The sequence below is a fragment of the Prionailurus bengalensis genome, chromosome A1 (assembly GCF_016509475.1).
Source record: "Prionailurus bengalensis isolate Pbe53 chromosome A1, Fcat_Pben_1.1_paternal_pri, whole genome shotgun sequence".
Lineage (NCBI taxonomy): Eukaryota > Metazoa > Chordata > Mammalia > Carnivora > Felidae > Prionailurus > Prionailurus bengalensis.
The window spans coordinates 103,257,053-103,271,371 of record NC_057343.1 but is presented as its reverse complement, the minus strand read 5'-3'; the positions used below and the strand labels follow the sequence as shown (position 1 = coordinate 103,271,371).

Sequence of the window (14,319 nt, the reverse complement as noted above, 5' to 3'; positions counted from 1 at the left end):
GTTTGAGTTAAATTCGTGACTGAGTTTGGCATAAGCCCCTACCTTTGACCAGTAGGGTTTACTGAACAAAAAAAGTTTAAGATTTAAGGTTAGGTGGTAATGTTAGGGGTAGATCAGATTATTTGAGTATTAGGAAGCCTGAGCTTTGGTTTTAGTTATCCTGAATCCATGCCCCAGACTCAGGGATTTGTTTTTTACCAAGGCGGTGTTAGAGGGCTGCTTCTACCCTTTCCAGCTTCACAAATTCAGGTCTTATTTTCCGTGCTTTTTGAAGTCCAGTTGTAAGAGCTAGCTGTTGATTTTTCTAAGCTGATACAACATTGGGGGGGGGGGGGTGGTTAGCCATGGTCTTCCAATGGCTGAAATGGAGTACATACCCCAGGGACACTGGAAGTGCCCAGGAATGATCTGGACGTTTGAGGAACCACTCTTCCAAAAGAAGAAAAGTTTAAAAAAAAAAAAAAAAAATCACCATATGGTGCTATTCCTATCAATAGAACATTAAAAAAAATTGTAAATCTGTGTATTCAAAAATAGAAACAAACATCAGAGCTAAAATGGAGGGTGAGTGGATATCAGGTGGCTAATTTGCCCCATTTTATTTGTTAATGTATCGCGTTGATTAGAATACAGATCGCTTTAGGGAGATCTCAGGACTAGTCTAGATTGCATTCCTCTAGTTTATATACTTCAGCAAAGTGCTGTTTATTACTATTTACAGCGTCAAGTTGAGTTCATCTGTGGGTAGTGAAACAACACATTGCCATTTTTAAAAAGAACTAAATATATTCGAAGCTCAAACATGAGTCAATAGACATTACTTAAAACAGGTGACATAAATATTTTTATTGACCCGCAAAGTCATCACTGAGAGTTTACATCATAAGCTGTCTTTTGCTACCAGTAATCCACTTTCTATGTCCACTTGACTCTGAAGACACATCCTCAAATTGTAATTGTCATGTGGAAATTACAGTAGTGTTGGATCTTTAATGCTTGGGATCATGATGCTTTCAGTGAAATTCAGAGTACATCTTTGACTTTAAGGTTTCCACCTTGTAGCTCCTAAAAGTAATGGCAAATGACAGTGAAATATTAAAAAATAAAAGTGCTTTAAAGGCTTAATATATATACATATATACATTAATTTAAGTATATTAGCTGTTACAGTACAATACTGTGCTTGTTATTTTATATAACCTCTCTTATCCTGCGACCTCAGAGTCCCATTAACTTGGTTGTTGGCATTCGTCCTATAATAGATTGTAAAATATTTCTCTATTCTTGGTGGATTGAGCTGGCTAGCGGTCAGAGGACTTTGACACATCTCCCCCCCCCCCCCCCAACTCCTTTCCCCAAGATAGGGTTAAAGATCTGGGGGAAGGGGAACTCTGACAATCTTTCCGTTTAAAAATGCATACTGGGACTGCTTAACGGGTTGATCTTTCTGGTATATTTATCTCCCACAAATCGATTTGGTAAAAAACGAGGCTGGCCCGAGGTGTTAATATGGTTGGCTGGGACCTTATTTTATTTTTTAATTTTTTTGGAGCCGCCTAGAACCAGGTGGAAAAGATCTGTTACAAATTCCAGGGAAGAAGTGTTCACGTAGTGGCGGTTAAATGGTTGCCAGCGTTCACACTTCAGTGCTTGTACAACAGAAGACTGGAAACAAAAGGGTTACTTGTTTCCCCACCGCCGCCTTTACCCCCAGATCGATTTTTCTTATTTAATCAGCGAGTAAAAAGAGAGACACGGGGAAAAAAAAAAAAAATTGGAAGAAGGGCAAAGTGGTGGGGGAGGGTTGAAAGCCAGAAGCTGCAATACAGAAAATCATTCTTGGGAGTTCGCGCTGCTGAGTCCTTGCAACAAGGAAGGGAAGCCAGCAAAACGCTCGCAGTCATTTCCACACAGCCAGCCTCCCTCTTCTTCTCCTCGCTACGCGCTAGTGGCTCATTTGGCTTCCCTCTGCCACCGAGCGATCACATACATTATTTCCCCCAAGATAACACAATCAAACTTGTATTTACCGACATCCTTTCCTCGCAGCCTGTTTGAGATTTGTTTTAATAAATAAGTGTTTTATGTGAATGATGTAGTAATTGAAACGGGCGCACCATTTTTTTTTTTCTTCTTACTGCAGGAGGTTCCCCATCCCCAATCTGGTTGGAAAATAAAACGCTTTGTCTCCACAACCACCCCCCACCGCACCCCCACCCGCTCTCAGTGTGTGTTTTATACGTGTGTATATCTCAACCCCCTACAGTAGCCAAGAGAAAGCAGCTAGCCAATGAGAGAGCCCAGTTTCATAAAAGCTGCTCTCTGATTGGCCCGATGCGAAAGGGCAATGGGAACAAAGAAAAGTCCCTTTCAGGTATAGAGGCTGAGAGCTCCTTTTGCTCCACTCCCCCTGTGTGTGTGTTGTGTTTCAGTCCTGATTTCAGTGTTGCAGAACAAGCTTGTTGTGTGTGTGCACCAGGGGGATTTTTGTTTTCTTTTTTTTTTAATGTTAATTTTTGCTTTTACAAAAAATACACAGGACGGTCTGTGACATTTGATGGTCCATCTTCTTTAATAATAAATTTGTTGAAGAGCTTATAATTTCCAAAATAAAGCGGCTGCAACCAAACACATTCAATGCAGTTAGAAGGAAAAGGTCAACTCGATCCAATACAGACCGTAAGTACGGTTGCGTGGGGAATGTGCGAGTTTTATGCATTGAAATGAGGAACTAGTTACAGGGTTTGGCTTTTGCATTGAGAACAACAACCCAAGAAGGGTGAATTTTATTCAGTGGAGGGTGAAGCATTTGTAACTTCTTCACACAAATTAAGCTTGACTGGGCACTCGGGGTAACTTAGAGTAAATTACCTTTTGGGCTGTAACCCAAGGAGAATAAAAGTGACACAGTTACATATCCTGATCTGCAGTGTCCATTCCCTAGCTCACCTCGCCCCCTCCCTCTCCTGTCCTAGCTGGGCAAGACCCTCTTCCAAACCGAGCCAGGAAAATGGGGGGAAGGGCAGAACAAGCCGATTTCTATCTCTTGCCACATCCTAGTTCCCAATAATTTAATATTAAACAAGGGAATAGTCACCCATTACATGTAATGGTTATAATTACCATTTTCCACCTCCTTAAAAAAGCCAAGCAGCAAAAACACCATTAAGGGGAAAAAAAAGCGCCCCACCCAGCCCAAACAAACCCACAAATAGAGTAACAATGGTGTGTTTATTACATGACCTGGCTCGCGAGCTAGCAAAATATTTTTCTTTGTTTAAGACGTGAGGGGGTCCCTAAAACCCAAGTAGCTTGGAGGTGCCCTCCCTCCTCTGCTAGGCGTCCCCATCCCTGGCCCCTCGGGAAAGCCGACAAATTGGAGATAAGTTGAGGAGAGGTTTATAAGGTGTTTCTTTAAAACATCTGCTTTGCTCTTGTGCTCATTACATTTCACTCCTTCGAACTTCCGAGAGCCTAGATCTGCGAGAAATGTTTCACATTCATAACTTGTAGCTGCGCCCACTGCAGGGGGGTGGGGGCGCGGGGAGGCGGCGGCGGGGGGTGGGGAGTGTGTGCAGGGGGAGGGGAGAGACCTTCAGCTTTTTTTTAAAGACCAGATCAGTATTTTCTTGATACGCTTGTCACCATTTTTGTTCTCACGACAACCAATTGAGCCCTTGATCCTCACGTGATGTGAAAGGCTTGCACTGTAACAAAATCGCTCCTTTTAGATGGTTGGTTGTTGCTAACTCGCCCATCCCCCTCTCCCAGCCCCGACATTTCCAGCAAAGCGACTCTCCACTTCCAATCCATCAACAATTCATTACTGCTTTTAGCTTCCAAACGCCAGCTAATTAAAAATACTAAGCCAAGCTCCGGGGCCATCTGACTAAACACAGGAGGGGGGTGGGTGAGAGAGGAGGAGGAGAGAAAAATAAATAAAAGGGAGACGCACCGTTTGCTGCGACTATCAATGGGAAAAACTGTCCGGAAAAAGGTCGCCTAAAAAAAAATTTTTTTTTTTGACTCTAATTATCGAATTACCACATGAGTGATTGGCTTGAGCGACGGCGGATCCCCCCCCCCCCCCCCGCCCCCGGGGACTATACTAGGAACTGGGTTCCTTTTTCTTAAAACAACATAAAACAGGAAAACATCACATCCTTTGGGTTTCGAAGACTGAACCAATTTTAAACGCCGTTATTTTCCTCACCCCCCCGCCCCCCGCCCCGAGCGAATGCTGTTCTAACTGGTTTATCAGCTCATTGAATCATCTGCTCCCCTCCCCCTCCACACCTTTCTTTTTCTCCTTCGGCTGGGGTTCTCGTCCTACCCTTTCTTCCTCCTCCTGCCCCTCCCCCCTCCTCCCTCGTCGCCCCCTCCTCCCCTCCCCCTCTTCTTCCCCCTCCTTTCCTCTTAAGTTAGTTCAAGAAATCAAATCTGTCAGGACGGGCGGAAAAATGCCACTTCCCGACTAACAGGCGGAATCCAGCCCAGATTTTCAGTCGTTTCTTCTTATTCTTTCTCCCCTTTCACTAATTTATCCCGATGTTAGCACATTCTGTCTTGTTACTAGCGGACGCCTGTAGGTTTGCTACATGGGATCATTACTTACTGATCACGGTGACTCTGAAGTCTGGAACTGAAGGCGGAATGAGAAGTTGGGAAAACTTTTTTCTCTAAGCTCTCTCTTTTTTTTATATATATCTATAAAAAACTATTATTCTCGATGCTTGTTAAGAGGAAAAAAAAACCTTTGGTGCTTCTGTTGTGAATGTGAAACATTATCTTCCAGCTGTACAGTGACACATTTTTTTAAGGAGAAAAGGACTCCTGATCCGTTTGCCAAAAGGGGGGTGGGGAGGTGGAATAATGTTATCGAGTGATTATTCTGGCTGAGATGTGTTATTTGGTTTCTTCCTTCTTGATCATTTGGTGTTTAAGTAAAATGAGGCACAGGCTTGTTTGCCGAGTGGAGTGGGAAAGGCATTTTGATTTGCTGGCCTAATTAAAAAATGATAAAGGATTAAAGGTAAGCAATGTCTGTGTGTGTGTGTGTGTGTATGTATATTTATTTATTTTTCTCGACAATCAACTGTTAAAAGGGGCTGATCCCTTTAAAAACCGTTTTAACTGATCTTTGTCAAACACACACTCATTTGCGGTCATTGAGGCCACCTTGGCGCAGACTACTTAAAGTGCATGTCTTAATCAGTTTCCCTGTACAGTCAGTGGCACCATATTTAACAGATTGAGCAAGTCTGTGACCTAGGAATACGGTAGAATTGTTTACATGTAATTTTTTTTTTCCCTCAAAAGGCAGGTATTCAGCCTTTTTTTTTTTAAACACTGTCTTTTTATAGAGAAATGCTCTTAAAGACGTGTGTGTGTATTTCAAAAATAAAATTGTATAAACTGTTGGGGAAGAGACGGTATGTGTTTGCTGGGGGGGGGGGGAGGTAGTTATTGGTTGTTTTTCCTGTTCCTTACTGGGAACAAAAAACTGATTGCCCAGACAATTTGTAAAAAGAAGTCATAAAATTAGAAATAAGGAAAATTTAGAAACATAATTCTGAAACTAGCCTCAAGAGGACTTCCAGGGTCTGGTCTTTGAAATTGCAAGATCTAGGACGCGTTTAGGGATGTTTAAAGCTGTGTTCCTCCCTCTCGTCTGAGTGTTTAGGCTGTGTTTCTGGGGTTGAGATATCACATGTATGAAAAAAAAAAATCCTAAACTCTTTTTTTTTTTTTTTTTTAAAACCTTTCTGGACTTGACTCAGATCTTTAAGATATTTTAATGCCTTAAAAAGAGTGATTATCCTTGTGCTGTTGATAAAGGGATTTTTTTTTTTTTAAAGCTACTGTAAGATGCTTACTATCACGGGTAAGTTTTTTGGGCTTGGTTATTTTCTTTTAAACCTGGTACTGGACTGTGGAGACAAATATAGGAGCCACCTTCCTCTCCAATTTTCCCTGTGCCCCTTACTGACTCCCCAGTATTAATCGTTTTTTATTCTGGTAACACCCAGACAAGAAATATCCGACTTTTCCCCCCTTCACAGGAAAAGGTGGACCGGGACTAAAGGGTGTAAAATCCCTGGACACATTCCTGGGGCAGGAAAAAGAAGAGGAAGAGTAGAAGATTTTTTTTTTTTTTTTTTTTTTAAGAGAAAGCCCAGCGGAGCTAAACGGATGTCCCCTCATCTCCAAAGGAAAGTTCATCGGATTTTTATACTAGAGAGCTCATCTTCAGGATGTCAGTGAACATTTCTACTGCAGGAAAAGGTGTGGATCCAAATACGGTCGATACTTATGACAGTGGTGATGATTGGGAAATCGGGGTTGGAAATTTAATAATCGATTTGGACGCTGATTTGGAGAAGGACAGACAGAAATTTGAGATGAATAATTCCACCAACACGCCTGGCAGCAGCAACTCGAAGGATTGCGGAGGTCTGGCCTCCAGCGGGGCCGGTGCTACCGCAGCCTTAGCTGATGGCCTAAAATTTGCTTCTGTTCAGCCTTCTGCTCCCCAGGGGAATTCACACAAAGAGACCAGCAAATCAAAAGTGAAAAGGAGTAAAACTTCTAAGGATGCTAATAAATCTCTGCCTTCTGCTGCCTTGTATGGGATTCCCGAGATCAGCAGCACTGGCAAGAGGCAGGAAGTCCAAGGGCGCCCTGGAGAGGCAACTGGCATGAATTCAGCGCTGGGTCAAAGTGTGAGCAGCGGCGGCGTCAGCAACCCAAACGGCAATAGTACCGGCACCGGCACCTCCGCGGCCACCGCGGGGGCGGCCTCCTGTGGGAAAAGCAAAGAGGAGAAGGCAGGTAAAAGCCAGAGCAGCCGAGGTGCCAAGCGGGATAAGGATGCGGGGAAATCCAGGAAGGACAAGCACGACCTGCTTCAGGGCCACCAGAATGGCAGTGGCGGCCAGGCCCCTTCCGGGGGGCACCTCTATGGCTTTGGGGCCAAGAGCAATGGAGGTGGCGCGAGCCCCTTCCACTGCGGGGGCGCTGGGAGTGGCAGCGGCGCGGCTGCAGGGGAAGTTAGCAAAAGTGCCCCGGATTCAGGGCTCATGGGAAACTCTATGTTGTTAAAGAAGGAAGAGGAGGAGGAGGAGAGCCACAGGCGAATCAAGAAACTGAAAACCGAGAAGGTAGGATAAAGTCGCCTTCCTCGACTTCCCACTTTCCTCTTTGTGTGCATTTGTGTGTGTGTGTGTGTGTGTGTGTGTGTGTGTTTGGGGAGGGGGGTGGGTGTCCTCTGTGTGCCTTCACACTTCCTATTCGTGCTTTCTGGTTCTTTGTGAGATTTCTGTCCTCTGCATCCTTTCCACGAAAATTTGGAATGGGGGAGCTTCCTTGGGTGCACGGTTTTAGCTCTTGCTTCTGCTGCTGCTGCTTGTGGTGCTGAGTGTTCGGGTCCCCGGGTGGGAGGGCCTGGGTGTTCCTAAAGTGCCTTTTACCCTGCAGAAGGGCTTCTGGCCAGTCAGCCAGTTGTGGTGTGCTTTTCATAGAAAACCTGCTCATGTACCCACTTGACTGCTGTCCTGGTTTCTCGCCCAAGGAGAGCTGTCTTACGTGTGAATATACGCGCCCTAGTATTTCTGGTAGTGTGTCCTTAGGGGCAGGGTTCACGGTCCCTCCCTGGGGAGGTAGGTCGAGGATTCTCAATTACACTCCTCCCTCAACCTGTTTATTTTTATTTTTATTTTTTTCCGTTACTTTCTCCAACACAGTTCTGTCAAAGGGCATCAGCCTTGCATGGGTTCCTCTCATTGGTCCTGGGTTAAACCCCAGCTCGGTGCCCCTGTGTTGTCGGTTGCTTCGCCGTGTAGAATGACTGGAATGTTTTTGGTGGCTTTTAGGACTGTACCCTGGTGCCCTGGCCCAGTTCTTAGCTGGAGATATGAGTGTTCTCCTTTGGATTTCTGGCTTGCCTAGGGAGTAGTGGGAAGGCTGGTGAAGACAAGTGAAAAAAAAAAAGGCTTGGCGGATCGGTGCTCCTGAAATGTGAAAACGGCCAGAGGAGACGAGAATTTGGGGTCGCATTTGAGCAAAAGTCTGGTTAGACACTGCCTTTGGAAAACTTGCCCCCAGGGCTGTGCCATTCGGTGCTGGGGGCCTGTGACTTACTGGTCTGGTGACGGTGGTGCGTTGGACTGAAAGTGCTCTGTCCCCCCTGCAGGTTGGGAGAGAGCTGGGGGTGTGAGTAATGTTTCTGTAAAATCGGTCTTTAATCCTGCCGGTAGTGCTTTGCAGAAGCAAAAATTCATATCCTGTGATTTATGGCGTGGCTGTTTGGAAATGTGCTTCTTAAATACTTTGGTGTATTTGCTATGTCTAACTTGATCCGAACTGTAAGATGTCTTTGGGTGATTATTTCCATGTACAGTTATTCGCTGCTCTGTCCTCAAACCTTTCAATTTTTGTTTTTGTGTGTTGAAGACTTTAATGATGGGAGTACAGGAAGAAAGTTCTGATTTTATGATTTGAGCAGTTGTTGAAGGTCCATCAAAGTGTAGATACTGCCAGCATCCCAAAAAGCCTGCGAACGCTTCTTTGATTCCGGTGCCTTTGGGCAGACAAGCATTTTACAGTGATGACTTGAAATGCATTTTTAAAAATCCCAGGTTTCGATACTTCCATTTCACTGCGTAGTTGCACGTAATTTCTGCTAAAAGGCGTTCTGAAATCTTATTACTTAGTACAGTAGGGCATTTACTTTTGTTGCCAATAGTCTCCCAATTGCAGTTATAATCTGCTCTAACTATCTAGATGAATTGCCCTAATCCAGTGCTCACAATGGCTGTGGTTAAGGAGTCAGAACCATTTGATTGGATTCACTGCTGCCTGGAATGTGGGAGGTACTGCCCTTTTGCATTCCCCTTAGCCTTTTAATCTTCCAGCCAAATGTTCACATTCAACAATTTTGTTTAGCTGGCAGTCGGAACATTTCTGTATCTCAAAGGCTGCTGTCATGGCAACTGAGATTAGAGCACGGTGTCGGTTCTCCAGTTTTTGTGTTCTTTTCACTTTCCAGTCACAGAGGAAACTGGATGAAGAATGGAAGAATTAAATTATTCATATACGTGCAACTCATCTGGAGTCGGGAGCAGTATAAATGCAATAATGTGAATTACATAAATGAAGAGCAAACAAGTCGTGATGGGGCTGGGGGTGGAGGAGGGGAGAGAGCACAGCGCCTTTAGATTCACTCCACCGCCCGCCGCCAACTGGAGCCCCCGGTGTTGGCACAGGGACCCCTCAGGGATGGCTCTGAGGGGCTTGAATCCTGCAGTCTTGGCCATTCTCTGTCCAGCAGGGAGGTGTTGGCTCAGGGACACGGGTCCTTAGGATCCCCCCCCCCCCCCCCCCACTCTTAAGAATGCTTGCCTCCTCAGCACCCAGAGATGACACTCTCTCGGACAGATGTCACCCAGGGAAGTCGCTCTGATCCCACCAACTCGTGGATGGGAAAATGAGACCTCAGTTTAGGGACGACTTCCTAATGATAGGAGGATCCTCCGCTTAGGAGGTAAAAGATTTAGTAGGACATGCTTTACCTGACCAAGTATTTCAGCACCGAGGCATCTTTGAGAAAGGTTTCTTTTGACATTTTGTAGAATGTTTTCATCTCAGCCTGGCTTGATTTTCGGGGTTCGTGAGGAGTAAGTGCCTCAAGAGTGAAAATGATTAATTTCCAGCAATCAGATGTGGCTCACGAGGGGCCAAGTGTGGAACACCAAAGGAGGGGTGTATGTGTGCGCGTTTCTCTTCTGTGTGTGTGTGTGGGGGGGGGTTGTTTTTCCTGGTTGAAAGGTTTCACGGGAGATTCGTAAGACTTGCTGTCACTGGTTAATTTTCACAGCATGCTTAAATGTCTATTTTTGGGCTGTTTATTCTGTTTCTACACTACACAAAGTCATGTAAAACATGATAAATTGGACCTTATGAAACCTAATTAAATCAATGAGGGTTCTGCTCCTTTATGTGGAAACCACAAGTATGTTGTAAAAGTCGCCACTCCCTTAATACGTGAGCAAAATCAAAACATGCCATAATTCTAAGATGTTTGAGCTATATTTCTATAGCCCATTTTGTGGTTAAGCCACCAGTGACATGTCTGAATAAGATTTGACGGGTTGGCTTTGGGTTGTTAAAACCTGCTTCTCCACCTTACCCCCCCCACCCCCCCTTCTTTGGAAGCATAATAGCCTGTATTAAGGCTCTTCTGCATGTATCCTCCTTAGCCGTCTTACAGTTTTGACTTATCAGACACAGGCGTTCGGCCGGGGCTACACAGGGTACATGGTTTTGTTTGGTCGCCGGAAAATTCAAAACTACACAGAAGAATTCTTAAAAATACCCAATACCTCAATAGACATGAAAGGCACAGGAGATCTTACGGTTGTGTCTCAGGGTTCTGGCGACTCAGTACATATTCAGAAAAGAGAATTACTTCTCTGATATCCTATTGCTTTCATTAAGATGGTCCTTAACAGCCTAAAAGGTGGTGTCGACAAATGGACCTGTCTGTAAGGGATATCATTCATTTTATTTTATTCTCTTGTAGAAGCCTTTTACACTTCACTAGGGAATTCTGGCACATTTTCTAAGTGAGCGTGAGCAGTTGAAGAACGTATTTTGATGAATGAGTTTTGGGGACAATATGCGTCCCCCCTCTGCCCCCAAAGCTAGTGCCCCCTACAAATTCTGCTTAGAGAGTGCAGTTTATATACTGTGAAATAAAAGGGCAGAAAGGTCACTTGCCGTAATTAAAGAACAAAGTCTATTGTTGTCGGACAGCAAACTGTTTGGAAAGCCACCGAAGGGATTTAGCGGTTAAAAACGTTGGTAACTAAGGGTGGCTCCCAGTGTGGATCCCGCCCCTTACTTTTCTATAAGCTGCCTCTGAGGGTGACAGGGCTTTTTGAGGTGGGTGCAGAGGCCATCCTTTCCCCAAGCAAATACTCGGGGAGAACCCAAGGAACTTGGGGGCGTTTGTGTGGCCGAGGCAGATCACCGAGTCCTGAGCGTACGTGGTATTGGAAATGTACCGGGTGTGCCCGAGAGATGAAAAAAAAGACTGTGCTAAAGGGGATAAATAATGTTCAGCAACTTTTAATAACTTGGCAAATGGTCTGAACAAAAAAGCGGGGAGGAGAGGGGTGGGGAGTCATTGTCCAAATGTCACCAGGTTAAGAATGCTCTTCAGGTGAAATTGCTTGGCTCCGAGATGGTTTTAATTAGAGTGTTATAAAGACTTATTTTTGTCCTAAGCAGCATTTTATAGTTCGTAAATGAAATGTATGCCGAGAGTGCTAAGCAGAAATCTCCCTAACCACAGAGGTGTTCAATAACCAGATTCAAACAACACGGAAAGGACCATCTGTTCTTCGTTTTCAGCTTGAAAAACAAGGATTGAATGGCCGAGATTTGCTCCAATTTTGACTGTGTCTGTGTGTGAGTGCGTGTTTTTTTAATTTAAAAAAGTTCACCTGGTACTTCATAGAAACTTGCAATTGCAGTAATACGAGGAACGCTGTGAAAACACATGTTCCTACATTTATTTTAACCAGTTCCACTTTTATTTAAAAGATTTCCAGAAGCCCAGCCATTGAACACTTTATAATGGCTATTCAGTTCCTGCAGGCAGTCACAATGAGGGGTCAGCTCTTCAAAGATCTTGCTCTTTAGTCAGTACCTGAATTATTCTGTCAATTTTCCCCCTGGAGGCCAGAGGGGTAAAGGCTCTTTCCAGGCTAACTCTGGTCAGCGTTTATCGGTTAATCTAATTGTGTGTGATAGCACTTTCCACCGGTGTTTACTGGACTAGACCTCGCTCTCCTTTAGAGCTGTATCTAGGATTGTTGATAATGGGGAAAATATTCTTTCCAGGATGATAACTTTTGAGTCCTTGACTTTTAGACACTAAGCTTGGTTCTGGGTTTAGTAAGAGCCCTGGGTGAAACATGATCCGGCCTTTGTTTGAGGTCTTTTATAGAAGCTAATGACTGGGCTTGTGCCTCCCTGAGATAAATGACATTATCTCTGAGTGGGCTGACAGGAAACAGACATGTTAATGGTGAGGCTGCAGGGAAGATCTGCTCGGGTTCTGACAAAAGAGTCAAGAAGGGACCCCTGGTTGTGGTCATTAACACATAATGCATTCTTGCTCCTCCTAAGAGGCCCTTGATAATTGGAAAGCTATTTTAGCCACAAGCACTTAAATCATAAATCTACTGCTCCTAGTTCCTTTGCATTTTTAAAAGTAGGAAAGTAGCCGTGTGTGTGTGTGTGTGTGTGTGTGTGCGCGCGCGCGCGCGCGTTAACAAGTGTGGGATCCGGTTTATTTTTATTTTTTTAAAGCTGGGTGGTAAGGACATCTGGTAGAGCCCTATGAACTGGCTATACCAGGTGGGATCTCTCTCTGTCTTTCATCGTGCCTCAGTCATCCCTCTGTTTTAATAGACCCAAAAGAGTGGGTCGAGAAGCTAACCAGAAATCGTTTCTACACATGAAGTTTGCCTCGTGGGAGAGGGATAAAAATCTGTTTTTTGGAAGTTGGGGGACAAGATTTTGCTCAGTGATTTGAATGTGATGAAACCTGCCTTTTGAAGTGTGTGTTTAAAAAGTCATGGGTATAATTGAGTTTCACTGCAGTTTCAACGCCACTTCTTGAGCGGAGATAATTGCCATGTTGCACACACGCCAGAGGTGTAGAAGAGGTGGAAGGATCATGTTATTCTATTCTTTAATATTAAGCCCTGAAAGTTTTTCATAGTAATTACCGCGGCACAACATAGTTTCGATTGCCAGCACTCTGAACTTGCCAGTGATCTGAACATCAAGGGTTTTGCTTGAATACATAAACGGTTTATTCGTAAGTTACTCGTGTAGCGCTCTTGTAGAACATGGAAGCCAGAACTGAGGAGCTATTGGGCAATCCCTAGCAATATCACAGTGGCTATAAGCCTTTTTCATTAGGATTGTTGGCCAATAAAGAGTATTCTCAATCTGTGCATTTCAGGTTATAGACAGGGAAAGAGAACAGGTGAAATCTTTCCCTCGGGAATGACTTAGGTCATCATTTAGAGGCTAATCTACGGATCAGCTTGGTGCCCTGTAACTCGCATTTCTTAGGTGTATGTATAATTATTGAACAGCAGAATTCAGCTGAGTAAATTGAAAGATCAAATTGGCTTTATTCGGGGATTCCCGAATTGGGCAGTATTTCATCTAGCAAAAAGAAAGGAGTTCCAAAGAGCTATAGGAAAGGTAAGGTTTTGAAAGGTGGACAGGGGGCGGGAGAAGGAAGTTTATTAGCAGAGCGCCTTCCTAAGGGGGATGGAAGGGGTCTATTGGTTTTCTCACTAGCGCTAACCAGGTAGTCCCATAAATGATGGGTTAAAGGCTACATTCCTGGGAGAAGCTGAATCTACAGTTAGATTACTGGTAAGTCTTGGTTTGCTGATGGGGGGCTTAGCACAAGTGACTCCATTTTGGACCTGTTGTTTCTTTTGCAACACTTTCCCCCTTTGATTAGACTTAGCGGAACTGTGAGAGACATGATCAAACTTTAAGGCGTTAGCACCACTGCCGGAGAACCCTCTGACGTCTCCCAGTTCTTGTTGATCCTTTGGGTGGTTTTCTCGGGTCATGGCTTCAGGCTCACCAGTTTTTGCTTGGTTATTTTCTTCAGTCCTTTTCTGGCACTCCAGTCTTAGGGAGCTCATCTGCTTGGTGGTTAGCGGTTGCGAACATGCCTTTAAAGCTTCTGAGAGAATACAGCTTGCCAGGGAGATTACTGTGATTATTGTAAGCAGGATAGTTCCCAATGCCTGGAGTGCACTTTGAAGCCATGGTCCCCACCCACCACCCAAACCAATCAAAATCGAGTAAGTCAAAGAAAGACTCCACTGACGAAAGACTCCCTTTTGAAGGCAAGTGGCCTGCTCACTGATCTTAGGTAACTGAGTTTGGACTCTGCTGCGAGAAATGTTCATTAAGGTACGACAGACACTATGGGCTGTAGCATGGGCACCTCCTTGTTTAGTTCAAGGATAAGCATGGGCTGCCCTGTTCTCAAGAATAACCTTGGCCGGAGGGTCTAAGATGTTTGGGGGACAGCTTTTGCATTAGCAGCGGATTCTGTAATACTTTCAAGAGTTAAGGATGGGTTCCTAATCATAGCCTCATATTTATTCCTAATCAGGGAAACTGAGACCTGCCAAAGGGAGCTGATGTTGAATCATGAGAGCCCCTTGGTGCAGCCGCGGCAGCCAGTAAAGTGTAAAGGTTTGTAGACCACAC

General features: G+C 44.5%; 1 protein-coding gene and 1 long non-coding RNA gene across 6 annotated transcripts in view; one reads left to right on the top strand and one right to left on the bottom strand.

Moving 5' to 3' along the window:
* Positions 1-821: 821 nt before the first annotated feature.
* LOC122486888 lies at positions 822-4,728 on the bottom strand. Its single transcript, XR_006298265.1, has 3 exons — positions 4,616-4,728; positions 3,956-4,002; positions 822-1,065 (listed from the first exon to the last, which is right to left on the bottom strand). It is a non-coding gene; the product is annotated as an uncharacterized LOC122486888 (long non-coding RNA).
* Positions 2,435-14,319, top strand: part of ZNF608 (zinc finger protein 608) — a 121,251-nt gene continuing 109,366 nt past the window's right edge. For 2 of the 5 annotated variants that reach the window (XM_043586543.1, XM_043586559.1), the window contains exons 1-2: positions 3,975-5,032; positions 6,063-7,160. In XM_043586543.1, the coding sequence (XP_043442478.1) occupies positions 6,255-7,160 (906 nt within the window). In that variant the 5' untranslated portion in view covers positions 3,975-5,032; positions 6,063-6,254. Of the gene's footprint in view, positions 2,680-3,974; positions 5,033-6,062; positions 7,161-14,319 lie in introns of those variants that run through there. The other 3 variants (XM_043586551.1, XM_043586569.1, XM_043586577.1) reach the window with 3 other exon arrangements.